The sequence below is a fragment of the Gobius niger genome, assembly GCF_951799975.1.
Source record: "Gobius niger genome assembly, chromosome: 1".
Taxonomy (NCBI): domain Eukaryota; kingdom Metazoa; phylum Chordata; class Actinopteri; order Gobiiformes; family Gobiidae; genus Gobius; species Gobius niger.
The window spans coordinates 73,382,868-73,401,872 of record NC_136852.1 but is presented as its reverse complement, the minus strand read 5'-3'; the positions used below and the strand labels follow the sequence as shown (position 1 = coordinate 73,401,872).

The window sequence follows — 19,005 nt, the reverse complement described above, 5'->3', positions numbered from 1 at the left end:
CCTGTATGCTCGGAGTCGCCCCTGCTCAGAGAAGACTCTGCACAGTCTTCAGGCCTGCTGGGAAGGTCCAGTATAACAACCGTCATTACGAGTTACTGTACTCGAGTAACGTGTAGGCCGGGTAAAGTTACTTTATTTTCGATACTGGTACTTAAACCCGTACTTAGTTTGCAATACTAATACCTGAACTATATTTTTTTATATCTATACTCAATTATCTGTCATATTAATAATGTTAATTTACTCCTTTAACTTCCTTTTGCATTTGTATCATTTGTCTGAAGTCGTTTTATTCTTTTCTTTTTATTTCCCCCATTTTTACCCTATATTTTCTTTTTTTTTTCACAAATTCCATGTTTTTTTATGTTTGTTTTTTTTCAATTTTTCCACAATTTCCCCCCACAAATTTACCACAATTTTTTCCACTTGTTTTTCCCATCTAAAAAATATCTTTTGTCTGACTTTTTTTCTTTCATATTCTGATGAACAACAGCATCAAAATTTGAATATGAAGATTTTATATTTCTTTTCGGTTCTTGCTTTCGATACTTTTATTTGTTTTTATACCAGTAGAGCCTAAACCTTTTGTTTTTATACCAGACTGGTTTGGTTTGATCCACAGCCCGAATTAAGTCTCGTCACAAAAGGCAAGTCCTGAGTCAAGTCTTTCTGGAGCTTTGGTCGAGTAAAACTCAGGTCCTGAAAACTGCGACTTAAGCTGACCTGACTTAAGTCATGTGACTGGAGTGAAGTCATGTGACTGGAGTCGGTCATGTGACTGGAGTCTGGTCATGTGACTGGAGTCTGTCATGTGACTGGAGTCGGTCATGTGACTGGAGTCGGGTCATGTGACTGGAGTCGGTCATGTGACTGGAGTCGGTCATGTGACTGGAGTCGGTCATGTGACTGGAGTCTGGTCATGTGACTGGAGTCGGTCATGTGACTGGAGTCGGATAAACTTCGTAACGTTCACTGTGTCTACTTGTGTTCTAGTATCACTTTTTTGGTTTGTTTTGTCAGACACTGAGGTTAGAGATGTTAAAGATCTTTTACCTTTACATGTTTCAGCGCCATCTGCAGGCCGTCATCAGAAGTATCACCGGCGTGCGGTGACGTGTCACTTATCAGCTGTTCTTACTTCCGAGGCGTGACCAGCCTGACGGTCCCAACAGGTCCGACAGACTGGCCACGCCCCCTGACGGTCCCAACAGGTCCGACAGACTGGCCACGCCCCCTGCCGCCGGGTGGATTCAGGGCGACAGGGGGCGTGGTCATTGGAGGAGGGTGTCCCAGGTGTGGGACAGGAGAAACGCTCCTTCGTCACGGTTGATGGTGTCGGTGCTCCGTTTCCTGATTTCTATGGCTTCTTTCTTCCAATAAATTCAAACGCTGGATAAAAGAACAGCTGATAAGTGACACGTCACCGCACGCCGGTGATACTTCTGATGACGGCCTGCAGATGGCGCTGAAACATGTAAAGGTAAAAGACCTTTAACATCTCTAACCTTAGTGTCTGACAAAACGAACCTAAAAAGTGATGACTGGAGTCGGGTCATGTGACTGGAGTCAGGTCATGTGACTGGAGTCAGGTCATGTGACTGGAGTCGGGTCATGTGACTGGAGTCAGGTCATGTGACTGGAGTCTGGTCATGTGACTGGAGTCGGGTCATGTGACTGGAGTAAAGTCATGTGACTGGAGTCGGGTCATGTGACTGGAGTCTGGTCATGTGACTGGAGTCGGGTCATGTGACTGGAGTCTGGTCATGTGACTGGAGTCTGGTCATGTGACTGGAGTCAGGTCATGTGACTGGAGTCGGGTCATGTGACTGGAGTCTGGTCATGTGACTGGAGTCTGGTCATGTGACTGGAGTCGGGTCATGTGACTGGAGTCGGGTCATGTGATTGGAGTCGGGTCATGTGACTGGAGTCAGGTCATGTGACTGGAGTCGGGTCATGTGACTGGAGTCGGGTCATGTGACTGGAGTGAGGTCATGTGACTGGAGTCAGGTCATGTGACTGGAGTCGGGTCATGTGACTGGAGTCGGGTCATGTGACTGGAGTCGGGTCATGTGACTGGAGTCGGGTCATGTGACTGGAGTCTCCCACCTCTGGTCGACAGCACAGTGTGCAGTTCGTCCCAAACTCCACATGTGCTACAGGACACACAGCTGAACAGGGGAAACAGGGGAGGGGGCGGGGCAGTCGGTCCGGAGCCTCGCCGCTGGGGGGCCCCCGGGGGCCGCTGTGGTTACTTACTGTTACCATGATGGTGGGAATGGGGGAGCTATCGGCCTGGCCAATAAGAGAGCCACGCATCTAAACACAAGAGGACATAGAGGGCTCAGGGACCGGCCGGCTACAGAGGCACACTGACCCAGGGCAGGACCGCGGGCAGTGAGGCAGGGCGTCCTACAGGGGGCGTCCTACAGGGGGCGTCCTACAGGGGGCGTCCTACTGAGGGCGTCCTACAGGGGGCGTCCTACAGAGGGCGTCCTACTGAGGGCGTCCTACTGAGGGCGTCCTACAGGGGGCGTCCTACAGAGGGCGTCCTACTGAGGGCGTCCTACTGAGGGCGTCCTACAGAGGGCGTCCTACAGAGGGCGTCCTACAGGGGGCGTCCTACTGAGGGCGTCCTACTGAGGGCGTCCTACTGAGGGCGTCCTACAGAGGGCGTCCTACTGAGGGCGTCCTACAGAGGGCGTCCTACTGAGGGCGTCCTACAGGGGGCGTCCTACTGAGGGCGTCCTACAGAGGGCGTCCTACTGAGGGCGTCCTACAGAGGGCGTCCTACAGGGGGCGTCCTACAGAGGGCGTCCTACAGAGGGCGTCCTACAGAGGGCGTCCTACAGAGGGCGTCCTACTGAAGGCGTCCTACAGAGGGCGTCCTACTGAGGGCGTCCTACAGGGGGCGTCCTACTGAGGGCGTCCTACTGAGGGCGTCCTACTGAGGGCGTCCTACAGGGGGCGTCCTACTGAGGGCGTCCTACTGAGGGCGTCCTACTGAAGGCGTCCTACAGAGGGCGTCCTACTGAGGGCGTCCTACTGAGGGCGTCCTACTGAGGGCGTCCTACTGAGGGCGTCCTACAGAGGGCGTCCTACTGAAGGCGTCCTACAGAGGGCGTCCTACTGAGGGCGTCCTACAGGGGGCGTCCTACAGGGGGCGTCCTACTGAGGGCGTCCTACAGAGGGCGTCCTACTGAGGGCGTCCTACAGAGGGCGTCCTACTGAGGGCGTCCTACAGGGGGCGTCCTACAGAGGGCGTCCTACTGAGGGCGTCCTACAGAGGGCGTCCTACAGAGGGCGTCCTACAGGGGGCGTCCTACAGGGGGCGTCCTACTGTGGGCGTCCTACTGAGGGCGTCCTACTGAGGGCGTCCTACAGAGGGCGTCCTACAGGGGGCGTCCTACAGAGGGCGTCCTACTGAGGGCGTCCTACTGAGGGCGTCCTACAGGGGGCGTCCTACAGAGGGCGTCCTACTGAGGGCGTCCTACAGAGGGCGTCCTACTGAAGGCGTCCTACAGAGGGCGTCCTACTGAGGGCGTCCTACAGAGGGCGTCCTACAGAGGGCGTCCTACAGAGGGCGTCCTACAGAGGGCGTCCTACAGGGGGCATCCTACTGAGGGCGTCCTACAGAGGGCGTCCTACTGAGGGCGTCCTACAGAGGGCGTCCTACAGAGGGCGTCCTACTGAAGGCGTCCTACAGGGGGCATCCTACTGAGGGCGTCCTACAGAGGGCGTCCTACAGAGGGCGTCCTACAGAGGGCGTCCTACAGAGGGCGTCCTACAGAGGGCGTCCTACAGAGGGCGTCCTACTGAGGGCGTCCTACAGAGGGCGTCCTACAGGGGGCGTCCTACTGAGGGCGTCCTACAGAGGGCGTCCTACTGAAGGCGTCCTACAGAGGGCGTCCTACTGAGGGCGTCCTACAGAGGGCGTCCTACAGAGGGCGTCCTACTGAGGGCGTCCTACTGAGGGCGTCCTACAGAGGGCGTCCTACTGAGGGCGTCCTACAGAGGGCGTCCTACTGAAGGCGTCCTACAGAGGGCGTCCTACTGAGGGCGTCCTACAGAGGGCGTCCTACTGAGGGCGTCCTACAGAGGGCGTCCTACTGAGGGCGTCCTACAGAGGGCGTCCTACTGAAGGCGTCCTACAGAGGGCGTCCTACAGAGGGCGTCCTACTGAGGGCGTCCTACTGAGGGCGTCCTACTGAAGGCGTCCTACTGAGGGCGTCCTACAGAGGGCGTCCTACTGAGGGCGTCCTACTGAGGGCGTCCTACAGAGGGCGTCCTACTGAAGGCGTCCTACAGAGGGCGTCCTACTGAAGGCGTCCTACAGAGGGCGTCCTACAGGGGGCATCCTACTGAGGGCGTCCTACTGAGGGCGTCCTACTGAGGGCGTCCTACTGAGGGCGTCCTACAGAGGGCGTCCTACTGAGGGCGTCCTACAGAGGGCGTCCTAGAGAGGGCGTCCTAGAGAGGGCGTCCTACTGAGGGCGTCCTACAGGGGGCGTCCTACTGAGGGCGTCCTACAGGGGGCGTCCTACAGGGGGCGTCCTACAGGGGGCGTCCTACAGGGGGCGTCCTACTGAGGGCGTCCTACAGAGGGCGTCCTAGAGAGGGCGTCCTAGAGAGGGCGTCCTACTGAGGGCGTCCTACAGGGGGCGTCCTACAGAGGGCGTCCTACAGGGGGCGTCATACTGAGGGCGTCCTACTGAGGGCGTCATACTGAGGGCGTCCTACAGAGGGCGTCCTACTGAGGGCGTCATACTGAGGGCGTCCTACAGAGGGCGTCCTACAGGGGGCGTCCTACAGGGGGCGTCCTACTGAGGGCGTCCTACAGAGGGCGTCCTACTGAGGGCGTCCTACAGAGGGCGTCCTACTGAGGGCGTCCTACTGAGGGCGTCCTACAGGGGGCGTCCTACAGAGGGCGTCCTACTGAGGGCGTCCTACTGAGGGCGTCCTACTGAGGGCGTCCTACAGGGGGCGTCCTACAGGGGCGTCCTACAGGGGGCGTCCTACTGAGGGCGTCATACTGAGGGCGTCCTACAGGGGGCGTCCTACAGGGGGCGTCCTACAGGGGGCGTCCTACAGGGGGCGTCCTACTGAGGGCGTCCTACAGGGGGCGTCCTACAGGGGGCGTCCTACTGAGGGCGTCCTACAGGGGGCGTCCTACAGGGGGCGTCCTACAGGGGGCGTCCTACAGGGGGCGTCCTACAGGGGGCGTCCTACTGAGGGCGTCCTACAGGGGGCGTCCTACTGAGGGCGTCCTACTGAGGGCGTCCTACTGAGGGCGTCCTACTGAGGGCGTCCTACAGGGGGCGTCCTACAGAGGGCGTCCTACTGAGGGCGTCCTACTGAGGGCGTCCTAGAGAGGGCGTCCTACTGAGGGCGTCCTACAGAGGGCGTCCTACAGAGGGCGTCCTACTGAGGGCGTCATACTGAGGGCGTCCTACAGGGGGCGTCCTACAGAGGGCGTCCTACTGAGGGCGTCCTACTGAGGGCGTCCTACTGAGGGCGTCCTACTGAGGGCGTCCTAGAGAGGGCGTCCTACTGAGGGCGTCCTACAGAGGGCGTCCTACAGAGGGCGTCCTACTGAGGGCGTCCTACTGAGGGCGTCCTACAGGGGGCGTCCTACAGAGGGCGTCCTACTGAGGGCGTCCTACTGAGGGCGTCCTAGAGAGGGCGTCCTACTGAGGGCGTCCTACAGAGGGCGTCCTACAGGGGGCGTCCTACTGAGGGCGTCATACTGAGGGCGTCCTACTGAGGGCGTCCTACAGGGGGCGTCCTACTGAGGGCGTCCTACAGAGGGCGTCCTACTGAGGGCGTCCTACAGGGGGCGTCCTACAGAGGGCGTCCTACTGAGGGCGTCCTACTGAGGGCGTCCTACAGGGGGCGTCCTACAGAGGGCGTCCTACTGAGACCCACCTATGCACGGTTAGCAAAGTCTTTGTGGCTCCGAAAGGGAAACAAAATCGTTAATTTGGAGATAAATCAATCTTTTAGATTTGGGTAAAGCTGATCTGGTTAAGCTGGGGGGTAAGAGGTGAACGTTTTTAATTGTAGTGTAAGAAAATGAGCTTTGCCCTTCAGTCATTTATAAAAGCAGAGAATAAAAGAGAATAAAGAGTTGATGATCAAATGACCCGGGACCAGAATTAACACCCATAAAAAGTCTTCATCTTGCACATTTTCTCCAGTTTTTTTCCAGGCTTTACCCAAATCTAAAAGCTTCTTGAACAGAGCGTCAAAATAGTGAGAAAAATGAGCTGCAAACACAGATGAAAACGTGACAAAAAGCAGCGAAAAAGGGATCACAATGTGGCAACAACGCATGAAAACACAAGGAAACATCTTTCTAAAGACGCGTTACACCGGCCTGTCAGTTGAAAGAAGCTTTTAGATTTGGGTAAAGCTGAACAGGAGAAAATGCGCTCTGTTAAAGTGGGGCTTGGGGTAAAGTATCATACTCCGTCTTCATAGTCAGAGCAAAATTATTCACAAGCTAATGAGGATTACAACAGGTGTCTCTGAGCTCTGGAAGGGCTGATATTTAACCTCTTTTTCATCGCCTTTAACCGAGCACATGTTCTCCAGTTTGGCTTTACCCAAATCTAAAAGCAAAGCAACAATGACCCGATGATAAAGCGACAGAAACACACGACTAAAGAGTGATGAAAAAGCAACAAAAACCTGAAAAGAAAGAGCGACTGAAATGTGACATAAATGTGGTGGAATGAGGCGTGAGTCTGGCCTGGAGGCTGCCCGCTCGTCCAGAGGCTTTTAGATTTGGGTAAAGCCGAACAGGAGAAGATGCGCCGGGTTTAAGAGGTTAAACCCCTGCAGTTTGAGTGAACCCACCTCGTCCAGCCGCTCCTCGCTGACGGTGCGCTCGTAGTCCACGGACATTTCCTGGAAGAGTTCACCTGGAGAGAGACAGACGGGCGCGGTCACATGACCCGCGGTCACATGACCCGCGGGGACACAGACAGACGGGCGCGGTCACATGACCCGCAGGGACAGACGGGCGCGGTCACATGACCCGCGGGGACACAGACAGACGGGCGCGGTCACGTGACCCGCGGGGACACAGACAGACGGGCGCGGTCACGTGACCCGCGGGGACACAGACAGACGGGCGCGGTCACATGACCCGCGGGGACAGACGGGCGCGGTCACATGACCCGCGGGGACAGACAGACGGGCGCGGTCACATGACCCGCGGGGACACAGACAGACGGGCGCGGTCACATGACCCGCGGGGACAGACGGGCGCAGTCACGTGACCCGCGGGGACACAGACAGACGGGCGCGGTCACATGACCCGCGGGGACACAGACAGACGGGCGCGGTCACATGACCCGCGGGGACACAGACAGACGGGCGCGGTCACATGACCCGCAGGGACACAGACAGACGGTCACATGACCCGTGGGGACACAGACAGACGGGCGCGGTCACATGACCCGCGGTCACATGACCCACAGAGAGACGGGCGCGGTCACGTGACCCGCGGGGACACAGACAGACGGGCGCGGTCACATGACCCACGGGGACATGACCCGCGGGGACACGTCCTACCTGGAGCGTCCTCCGGGTCGGCCGCGTCCATCTTGTCCATCAGGTCGTTGGAGTTCCATTTGGTGATGGCTTTGGGGAAAACCTCCTCCCCGTCAGACAGATCCTCTGCAACACAAGGCCACACAAACGTTAGAGGGACGGGTCTGTAGTGGAGGCAATTTGAGCCCAGTCAGGTGAAAACAGGCGGAGTTCAGAGGTTTGTGGAGAGAGTGGGACCTCCTGACAACACGGACGTCCATCTGATCCAGACACTCTGAGAAACGTGCTCTGATCTGGGAACCCTGAATACTGAGCTCTTTTACATTTTCTAATTTACTCTTTGTTGATTTGACGGATTTCGTATCTTTGGCCAGTTCCAATCCATAAACCAGGCTTCATTTTGACAACATTCTCGTCTCTCGTCTTAGTCTTTAGGCCAGGAGGAGGCAAGTGTTCCTGGTGGAGGCTGATTTTCTTTATTGTAAACAAACCGAGGGCCGAAGCCGCTGATTATTCGCCCAAAGTAAATGAGATAAATGACTTAAAATTGCTTGAATTAAAATTCTTTTATGTTGAATTTGAGTTGGTTTGAACTAATCCAAGATACAAATGTTAGCGCCAATGGAACAAGAATAAAACCCACTTCAAATCAGACAAATCATTGATTTTAATGTGAAATGACACAAAATTATCTGAATTAAGAGAATTAAGAGAATAACGACTACTAGAGGTTTTATCTCGTCTCAGACCAGACCAAATCTACTGAAACCTTAGATTTAATCTGTTAATTCAAGTAGATTTATGTCATTTCTTCCTTAAAATGACTATTCTTTTCCCAGTGCACTTCAGTGTTGTGCATAATAAATGACCTCTTTGGGTGCATTGACAGTATTTCTACCTTTGTTTCTCCCATTTAACCCCAATAGTGTTAAAAGTACTCTCTAATTTGTGTAATAAGGTTCAAATCATCTTGAGAGCGTTTGGAAACACCAGGAGGCCTGACACTTCTGATGCCGGCCTGCAGAGGGCGCTGAAACACGTAAAGATCTTCACATCTCTAACCCTCATTGGACTTATAATATTTAATATAATCATGTTTAATGTAGATCCTCTGCAGGTGAAAAGCTTTACAGAAATGAACCTTTCACACATTCACTCTCTCTCACTGGAGGACAGGAGGGGGAGGTGTGTTGCCCAAGGACACGATAACAGTGTGACCTTCTGATCATGAGACGACCCGCTCTACCAGCCCTATATGTCGACCCAGTGAACCCGGGTTTAACCCCCTAACTCCCGCCTGAACCGAGCACATTTTCTCCAGTTTTGGCTTTATCCCAGTCCAAAAGCTTCTGGAAAAAAGGTGAGAAAATAGCGACAGAACTGAGACAAAAACAATGATGGAAATGTGACAAAAAAGGGAGAAAACATTGACAAAAAAGTGACGAAAAATTGATGAAAAAGTGGCAAAAATGTCACAAAAATGTCACAAGAAATTGACAAAAAAGTGACAAAAATGACCAAAAATAAAACAAAAATGTAACAAAAAATTGATAAAAAATTTGACCAAAAAATTACAAAAAATGAGACAAAAATGTGATAAGAAATTAACGAAAAAATGACAAAAAATGACAAAAAATGACCAAATTTTGATAAAAAATGGATGAAAAAATTACAAAAAAATGACAAAAAATGACAAAAAATTGATAAAAATGGACGAAAAAATGACAAAAAATGACAAAAAATTACAAAATGTGACAAAAAAAATTACAAAAATGTAATAAAAATTTGACAGAAAAATTAAAACAATTTACGAAAAAAAAGGCCAAAAATTTGATAAAAAATGGATGAAAAAATGACAAAAATGTGACAAAAAAATGACAAAAATGTGATAAAAATTTGACAGAAAAATTAAAAAAATGGACGAAAAAATGACAAAAATATGACACAAAATGTGACAAAAAATGACAAAAAAGTTACAAAAATGAGTAGAATACCCAACCAAAAAATGATGGGATAGAAATCTGATGACGTGAGGAAAAAGCTCCTCTCGGTTCAGGCGGGAGTTAAGAGGTTAAGGTCCACTGAAGCTCCTCCCCCTTTGAAATGATCTGAGGCTCCGTCACTGTAGATGATTTTATTCTTCTTTTCATGTTTGTCATATTTTCGTCTCTTTCTCTTCTTTCTCCCAGGACTGAAGTGTTTTTGTGTCGTCTCTTTATGAACACAGTTTCTGATACTTTCTTGTTTTGTTTCATGTAAATAGAAACTGTGATAGAGCTTTTATATTCTGGAGGTTCCTGTGGGGAAGCGTAAATATCTCTGCGCTGTTTTTATTTAGAAGTTGCTAATGGGGAAAAAACGCTTGGAGACCTTTGCCTTCGACGCTATGAATAACTGCCTCACGGAAACTATAAAAAGAAAAGCTCTAAAAATACAGTACGACAACACTCTGTAGTAGAACATCAATATTAAAGAAGCTGCTCTTTATGTTCTCTCCATATCCAGGCCTGACCCGAGTGAATGTTCCATCTTTAGGTTTTAACCTCTTAACTCCCGCCTGAACCGAGAGGAGCTTTTTCCTCACGTCATCAGATTTTTTTTCCATCATTTTTTTGTTGGGCACTCAACTCATTTTTGTAGCTTTTTTCTCATTTTTTGTCACATTTTTCTCATTTTTTGTCACATTTTTGTCATTTTTTTGTCACATTTTTGTCATTTTTTCGTCAATTTATGTCATTTTTTATCACATTTTTGTCATTTTTTGGTCACATTTTTATCAAATTTTTGTCAATTTTTTGTCACATTTTTGTCATTTTTTGTCACATTTTTGTCACATTTTTATCACATTTTTGTCATTTTTTTGTCACATTTTTGTCATTTTTTGTCACATTTTTATCACATTTTTGTCATTTTTTTCTCACATTTTGTCACATGTTGGTCATTTTTTGTCCATTTTTGTCACATTTTTGTCATTTTTTGTCAATTTGTCATTTTTTCACATTTTTTTGTCAATTTTTAGTCGTTTTTTCGCCCATTTTTGTCAATTTCTTGTGACATTTTTGCCACTTTTTCATCAATTTTTCGTCTTTTTTTTTTCTCTTTTTTTTTGTCATTTTTGGTCACATTTTTGTCACATTTTTGTCATTTTTTTGTCACATTTTGTCATTTTTTTGTCAATTTTTAGTCGTTTTTTCGTCCATTTTTGTCAATTTCTTGTGACATTTTTGCCACTTTTTCATCAAATATTCGTCAATTTTTCATCAATGTTTTCTCCCTTTTTTGTCACATTTCCATCATTGTTTTCGTCTCAGTTTTGTCGCTATTTTCTCACCTTTTTTTCAAAAAGCTTTTGAACTGGGGTAAAGCCAAAACTGGAGAAAATGTGCTCGGTTCCGGTGGGAGTTAAGGGGTTAAGAAAGGACCAAAGCTGGTTTCTGATCCTGTGCAGAGAGTCCCGTTCCCACCAGCAGGGGGCAGCAGCTGGTCACCCTTCTCTGCACTGGTCTGCACTTACCACCTCCACCACATTAACAGCGTCACATACAGAGCCCTGTCCACGCTGCTCAGATACTTTAATAAACAGATCTTCACAGGCCTCCAGATAAATGACGTCAGTATGAGGCCACACCCCCTTTGCTTGGGCCAATCCCGTCGGACCCTGGAGCTCAGCAGGGAAGGGCCCGGCAGGACTTGGATGGGAGACCGTTTGGGGAACACCGGGTAGCTTAGCGAATGTAAGTGAGTGAGTGAGTGGTGGTGGGAGGGGCTGATGGCACAGACTGGTTACCGGGTCTACCCCAGGGCAGCTGTGGCCACAATAGCAGCTCACCACCACCGAGGATGGAGTGAACGAATAGCCGAAAAACCAATGCAATATCATTATTACCTGGATATTTCTGCAAACGCTATAAAAGGAGAGGTCTGGGCAGAGAGGCCAGCTGTGCGTATCCATGGCAACGCACCGCAGTCACATGACCCGCTTTTTTTTTTTCCTCCTGTTTTTGTCCAGTGTTAATTTTCACAACATATTTTAATTTAGTTTTAGTCTTAGTCTTTTGAGGAAAATGTAATTAAATTTTAGTCTAGTTTTAGTCGACTAAATTTAAGACGACTTTAGTCGACTTTTATATTGATAATATTCATTCTAATCATATTTAATGTTGTTCCTCTGCTTCATGGAGCTGCTCCACATGAACAAAGCTCAGAGCTGATCCTTTGGCAGAGAATTTACATGATCCGAGGCTCTTTCAGACGCTCAATAGAAGTTTGGATGATTTTAGTCTCTCCTTTTCATTTTTATTTAGTCTCATTTTAGTCGACTCAAATATCTGGACATTTTAGTCATAGTTTTATTCTCATGAGAAGCTTTTAATTTAGTTTTAGTCCAATTTTAGTCGTCAAAAATATCACTTTGACTAAAATTAAGACTAAATATTTTAGTCGACGAAAGTAACGAAAGTTGTCTCGTTTTCTCCATTTTTTTTCTGTTTCTGATTCGTTTTGCTTTTTTCAGACTTTTTGTCATGTTTTTGTTTTTTTGTTTTCGTTGCTCGGTCGGGGGGGAGGAGGTTAACTGAGGCTTTACCCAAATCTAAAAGCTTCTCGACTGCAGAGTTCACAGACCAGTGTCACGCCTCATTTGAAAGACCTACAAGACTGATGTTCGTGTCACATGTTTGAAGCTTTTTTGTGCGTTTCCGTCACTCTTTTGTGGTGTTTTTGTGTTGCTTGTTTATTGTGTTATTGCTGGTGCTTTGTGTACGAAATGTGTGTCATAAATAAACATGCCTCGTTTCATCCTTGTTTTTTTGTTGCTGTTTTGACACGTTTTTTCAAGAAGCTTTTAGATTTGGGTAAAGCCAAACTGAGGGGATTGTGATTGGTTGAGGTCCTGAGTGTAAACAATATTTCACAACATCAGAAAGAAGAAGCTAACATGCTAACGGGCTAAGCTAACTGCGGGCTAGCATCACTTAAACAGTATTTTCAGTTTTTTCCCATTTTTTTTTATTTTTCCCCCCAAAAAATTCAAGTGTTTTTCCCCCAATTCTTCCCATTTTTCAATTATTTTTTCCCAAATTTTTCCCAAATTCTTCCCACTTTTTTCCCAAATTTTGCCCAATATTTTTACATGTTTTTCCCCCAATGTTCCCAACACTTTCAAATTGTTCCTTTATTTCTTTTCCCAATTTTTCTTTCTTCAATTTTGCCTCACATTTAACCTTTTTTCACCAGATTTTAAAAAAAGAGAAACAATTTCCACTTTTTTCAACTTGTCTTTCAGTTTTTCTTTCTTTTAAGTTTTGATGACCAACAGCACCAAAACTGGAATATAAAGATTTTATATTTATTCAGACTGTTATCATTTACTCAGCCCTAGTTCTGGCCTCACTCAATTTGATAAAAGAAACAAATATATTTATTTTTTATTTTTTATTATTCAACCCCTTAACTCCCGCCTGAACCGAGCACATTTTCTCCAGTTTGGCTTTACCCCAATCCAAAAGCTTCTGGAAAAAAGGTGTGAAAATAGCGACAAAACTGAGATGAAAACAATGATGGAAATGTGACAAAAAAGTGAGAAAACATTGACAAAAAAATGACAAAAAATTGAAGAAAAAATGACAAAATGTGACAAAAAAATGACAAAAATGTAATAAAAATTTGACAGAAAAATTAAAAAAATTAACGAAAAAATGACAAAAATATGACACAAAATGTGACAAAAAATGACAAAAAAGTTACAAAAATGAGTTGAATACCCAACAAAAAAATGATGGAAAAAAAAAATCTGATGACGTGAGGAAAAAGATCCTCTGGGTTAAGGCGGGAGTTAAGAAATTAATGGAACGCAGTGTTTTTGGAAAATATCCCATTATCGAATCATGTTTTTTTTTTTTTATTCTGGGCTGTTGAACCATCGCCTCCATGTCTTTGTGTCTTTATTGTGTAGAAAACTATATCATCATTCAGTTTGTTTAAGTCGTTTTGGAGTAATCGTAAAAAACTGTAGATTTTCCCCCTGATCTGCTTCAAACATGACCACATATGGGCGATTCTGTTATAACAAAGGACATTCACAAACGGCCCCGGGACAGACACAGTTTTCACAGTTATTTCAGTCGAAGTCGACGCTATAAAAAGAACATCCTCAAATAGCGAGTCCGTAGTACATGTATATTTCAGCAGTGGCTCCGCAGGAAGCAGACGCACTCACATGGATTGTGCATGAGCGTGTTATTTATGATGCGGTTTGTTGTGGCCAGAAAAAGAAAGCGCTAAAAATAAGCAACACTGAAATACTTTGTGTGAATAAATGTTTAATAAGTGTCCAGTGCACGGGGTTATTTTGAAATGCGAGTGCAGGGCGTGTGGGCGTCCTCCAGATAAACCTCCAGGCTCTCACCGAAACCTCCAAACCAGGCAAGAAGTAATAACGGACACTGACCTGAACCTAAACATTAAATCAGAAACTACAGCAGGTTATGGAGCTCCACAGTCCCGCCCCTTGCAGTCCTGTTGCTACAATTCACTTCCTGACTATAGAAACTCCGTATCCCAAGAACCATTGCGACATCGCGCCCGCTGGTCAAGGCAACCAGGTTTTCAGCAAACACGGCCAGTTTCTTTTACTTTGCAGACAAAAGTTCTGTATTATTTCTCTATTAACCTCTTAACTCCCGCCTGAACCGAGAGGATCTTTTTCCTCATGTCAGCAGATTTTTTTTTCCATCATTTTTTTGTTGGGTATTCAACTCATTTGTGTAACTTTTTTGTCATTTTTTTGTTCATTTTTTTTTGTCATTTTCTGTCATTTTTTGGTCAATTTTTTAAATCAAATTTTTGTCATTTTTCTGTCAAATTTTTATCACATTTTTGTCACATTTTTATTATTTTTGGCACATTTTTATTATTTTTTGTCACATTTTTATTATTTTTTGTCACATTTTTATTCATTTTTTGTCACATTTTTATATACTTTTTGGTCACATTTTTTATTGTTTTTTGTCACATTTCTGTCATTTTTTGGTCAATTTTTTAAATCAAATTTTTGTCATTTTTCTGTCAAATTTTTGTCACATTTTTATAATTTTTTGTCACATTTTTTTGTTTTTTTGTCACATTTTTTTGTTTTTTTTTGTCACATTTTTTTGTTTTTTTGTCAAATTTTTATTAATTTTTTGTCACATTTTTATTAATTTTTTTGTCACATTTTTATTATTTTTTGTCACATTTTTATTAATTTTTGTCACATTTTTATTAATTTTTTGTCAAATTTTTATTAATTTTTTGTCACATTTTTATTGTTTTTTGTCACATTTTTGATTAGATTTTTTTTTACACTTTTTCCAATAAGCTTTTACATTTGGGTAAAACCAAACTGGAGAGAACGTGCTCTGTCCAGGTGGCAGGTAAGACTTTAATGACAATGGAGAAAAGACGATCAACTGTTTCACTTTTTCAGTATCGGAAGCAAAAGCAGTCGGTGCATCTCGAGTTAAGGCACTTCTGAAAGAACATGCCTTTATTACATGACTTTATTTTTAAATACCACAGAATAAACATTGCACTCATGCATTAGGTCTCGTTTATTGACTGATTTGTTCAAAGTTCCTTCACGTTTGTCGCCACAGTTCATTAAATAAGCCTTGGACACCACAGACTTCAGCGTTTGAACATGTAAAGACTCAAAGATCACTCCAAAATGTGCAGAGACATAGAATAAAACTCGCTCATGTGATTCTCCACAGTGTCTGGATTATTACTGTACTTTATCCCAGGAGACAAAGTCATGATGAGAAAACCCTGAGAGCCTGTCAGGTGCATCAGGTGCACTTTAACCACATGAGGGGGGGGTGGGGGGGGCACAAACAGCAGGACGAGGCCTTTAGAAATACAGCTTTTCAAATACTTTAGCACAAAAACAAACACATTTTACACACACACAGCACAGGCAGCAGACCAGGGGTTCCCAAACCAGGGAGCGGGACCTTAAAGTGGCCCAAATATAATATAATATGAAGAACGACATGACAAACCAATCAGGGAAACTGTAACATGGAACAGATTTATAATTGTAATATTTGTAAATCTGGTTTGGAAACCACTGACAGCAGCTTAAAGTAAACAAAAACAAACATGTGTGAATCTCGTCTAAGTGCACTTTAAAACAGGACATCAGGCGTTAAAGCGACACTGAAGGAAAAACTCAAATACAATGAACATGTTTCAGGTTTTGGCCCAGTTTGTGATCTTATGTACATATGTGTAAGATATATTATATATTATATGTTTTACCCTGGGGAGTAAAGTCATTTAGTCTGAACGACACTAAGAAAACTCCCCGTTCATGAACCTGTTCTCTCACATTCTCCAAATGCATTTCCCTCCAGCTCCAGGAGCAACATCTGCAGCTAAAGAAGCACCGGCACAAACCAACTGTCGCGCAATATTTTGGACGTTTTTGAACTTTTAACCCCAAAAAACAGTATTTCAGTCATAACTCGTACACTGGGGCCCAGCGTGAGGCCCGGCGTGAGGCCCAGCGTGAGGCCCTGCGTGAGGCCCGGCGTGAGGCCCAGCGTGAGGCCCGGCGTGAGGCCCGGCGTGAGGCCCGGCGTGAGGCCCGGCGTGAGGCCCTGCGTGAGGCCCGGCGTGAGGCCCAGCGTGAGGCCCTGCGTGAGGCCCGGCGTGAGGCCCAGCGTGAGGCCCGGCGTGAGGCCCAGCGTGAGGCCCAGCGTGAGGCCCGGCGTGAGGCCCGGCGTGAGGCCCGGCGTGAGGCCCAGCGTGAGGACCTCAGGCCTCTGAGTTTGCAGAGGGTTAATGTGTTAATGTGAGACGGAGACACACGGATGTTTCAGGCTTAAACAGTCAAACCTCTGTCCCGACTGAAGGTGTCACTGACTCACGGAGCAGGCGGGGGTTCATAGACTCCATGTACACATACAGAGCCGGTGCTGGCCCTTCTGGGGCCCTAAGCAACAATCTACATGGGGGCCCTACAGTACGCATCCCATGGTTATTCAACGAAGATCGAATCCATTTACGGTCAAAAAATGTTCCTGTGCAGTAGTGCAGGGCAGAAGTGGAACATAATGACCTGAATTCAGGCCCCGTCCCTCTGTGTGAGAACCACTAACCACTAAGCCTCTGTGAGACTGGGATTTAGGACGACACTAGTCTATTTCCCCACTTTTTAAAATGGTAAATGGCAAATTGTCCCATTCTCTTACCTCTGGTCCCTGACCCGCAGTTTGGGAAACGCTGATGTAAAACTAACTGAAACCTGCACCTGATGGTTATTTCTGTCTGAACACTGAGAATTAACCTTTGAGTCGCCCAACTCGTTTTAGACTCTGCACATTCAGAGAACCAGAGTTACTGTAAGTAGCTGCATGCACGAGAACCATGTGGATTCAACTCATCTTTGAGACAAATAGGCCCGTAACAATGCGTTAATTAATCAGGGAAACAACTCAACTACAATGTAGCTTGACTGAGATGCGGGGCCCTTGTGGCTGCAGGGGCCCTATACAACTTGCATAGTTTGCCTATAGGAAAAACCGGCTCTGTACACATATACACTTAAAGGAACAGGCCACACACTGAGATCTGTTCTCACCTGAGCTTAGACGAGTTGATGTGCACCTGTCTGGTCTTTGTGTGTGCGCTCAGTCATGCAAAACAACCGAAGATGTTGTTAGCATTTGGCCTCTCCCAGTGTATTCCTATGGCTCCAAACATGGGTGAAGTTAGAAGCGACCGAGCTCTTCCATAAAGACCAGACGGGTACGGATCAACTCGTCTAAGCTCAGGTGAGAACATCTCAGGTGGAAGAACTGTGGCCTGTTCCTTTAAACAAAAGGTTTGGACCTTCAGGACTGGCCCAAATCCAAGTCCAAGACATCGAGAAAGGAATTCCTGGCTCTATCCATAAATCATTTATGTCTGAAAATAAACAGAAACGCCATTTTGGCCAGAATAATGTTCTTTTTTATTAGTTTATTGTTTGGAACATACATGAGACTCATGCGTGTTTAGTCGCCTTGGGTCTGGGCTCAGACTGTCATTCACATTGTACATGTTTTAGTGGACGGGGAAACCAGAGGAGGAGGAAAACATGCAAACTCCACACGGACAGGCCTGACCTGGGGACTGAAACTGCTGCGCCACCTCGAGCTGTCACGATAATGATTATATCGACTTATTATTCAATAAATAACAGATACACGACAGATTTTTGGGCTCGATATTTATCATTTATGAGCATTTACCCCAATTTTTGATTTGATTTCTAACTGAAGCAAGTTGAGTTTCATTATATTTCATGTTTATTGCAGCTTGTGTGGTATTTCAGGACATGATGATGCACTTTTAGAACAAGGTTTACTGTTTTTTTACTGAGAGTTGTCAGTATCGTCACAGTCAATAATATCGTTTATCGCGATACTTTCCTGCCTCAATATATCGAACTTCAAATGTGTAGAATTTGCATTTGGAGAAACGGGTCTGAGAAGTTACACGTTCATTCATAAATCAGAGTTGACTTCGTGCTTCGTCGTGTTTCCTGTTTTGGTGAAAGTGACCTGGACCAAAACCTGAGACCGTTAAAAACCCTGTGAACCTGCAGAGCGTCTTTAAGGTCAGACAGACGGCGATGCGTGAGGAGACTCGTGTTAGCCATGCAGTGAAGACGCCCCCGTCCCGAGCGCCCCGTCCCGAGCGCCGCGTCCCGAGCGCCCCGTCCCGAGCGCCGCGTCCCGCTGGAAGCAAAGCAGCGCCACACCCACCTATTTCAAGCGCAGCCCCAAAGCATGCTGGGTATCGGGGAAGCTTAGGAAGTGATCTGCGGTTATAGAGAGCATGCAGAGTCAGGGGAAAGGCGGGACGAATGACACGGGGGGGGGGGCAGGGGGGGGCGGGGTTTACCGTGAGCGTCGAAGAACTCCTCCTCAGAGCTGTCGTCCGAGTCCCGCGCGATGCTCTGCATCCTCCACTCGGACAGGCTGTGGCGGGACGGGCTCACTGCAACAACACAGGGTTCAATCAGTTACAAGAGTTCACCTCTTCACCCCCACCTACACCCAGCATGCTTTATACACCGGCTTTACCCAAATCCAGAAGCTTCTGGACTGGAGGTCACAGCCTATAGGCCACAGTAACGCCTCATTTGAAAGCTAAGACCTACAAAACATCATCTAAACTGATCGCTTTCAACACAGTCACAAACAGTCAAAGCTTTCAAAAAGTTGTTTAAAGCTTCTAGAATTCAAGAATATATAAGCTTAGGAGGAATAAAGTAAGAAAAATAAATAAAAAATAATAATGATGACATGATTTAGTTTCAACTAAATTAACTTAAAACAAATGTATGTAACATATTTGTTGGAATATTGAAATGTGTGTTACTAACTTCAGATACATGTTTATTTCTCTTCTGTTTAACACTTG

At 46.6% G+C, this 19,005-nt stretch overlaps 1 protein-coding gene across 7 annotated transcripts in view; it reads right to left on the bottom strand.

The window, feature by feature from the left end:
* The window catches only part of LOC306959579 (membrane-associated phosphatidylinositol transfer protein 2-like), an 89,513-nt gene that overhangs the window by 43,868 nt on the left and 26,640 nt on the right, over window positions 1–19,005 (bottom strand). For 4 of the 7 annotated variants that reach the window (XM_079551728.1, XM_079551729.1, XM_079551731.1 and 1 more), the window contains exons 6-9: window positions 18,484–18,579; window positions 7,576–7,680; window positions 6,856–6,920; window positions 2,257–2,316 (exon numbers count right to left, since the gene is read on the bottom strand). In XM_079551728.1, the coding sequence (XP_079407854.1) occupies window positions 2,257–2,316; window positions 6,856–6,920; window positions 7,576–7,680; window positions 18,484–18,579 (326 nt within the window). The remainder of the gene's footprint in view (window positions 1–2,256; window positions 2,317–6,855; window positions 6,921–7,575; window positions 7,681–18,483; window positions 18,580–19,005) is intronic. The other 3 variants (XM_079551727.1, XM_079551730.1, XM_079551732.1) reach the window with 1 other exon arrangement.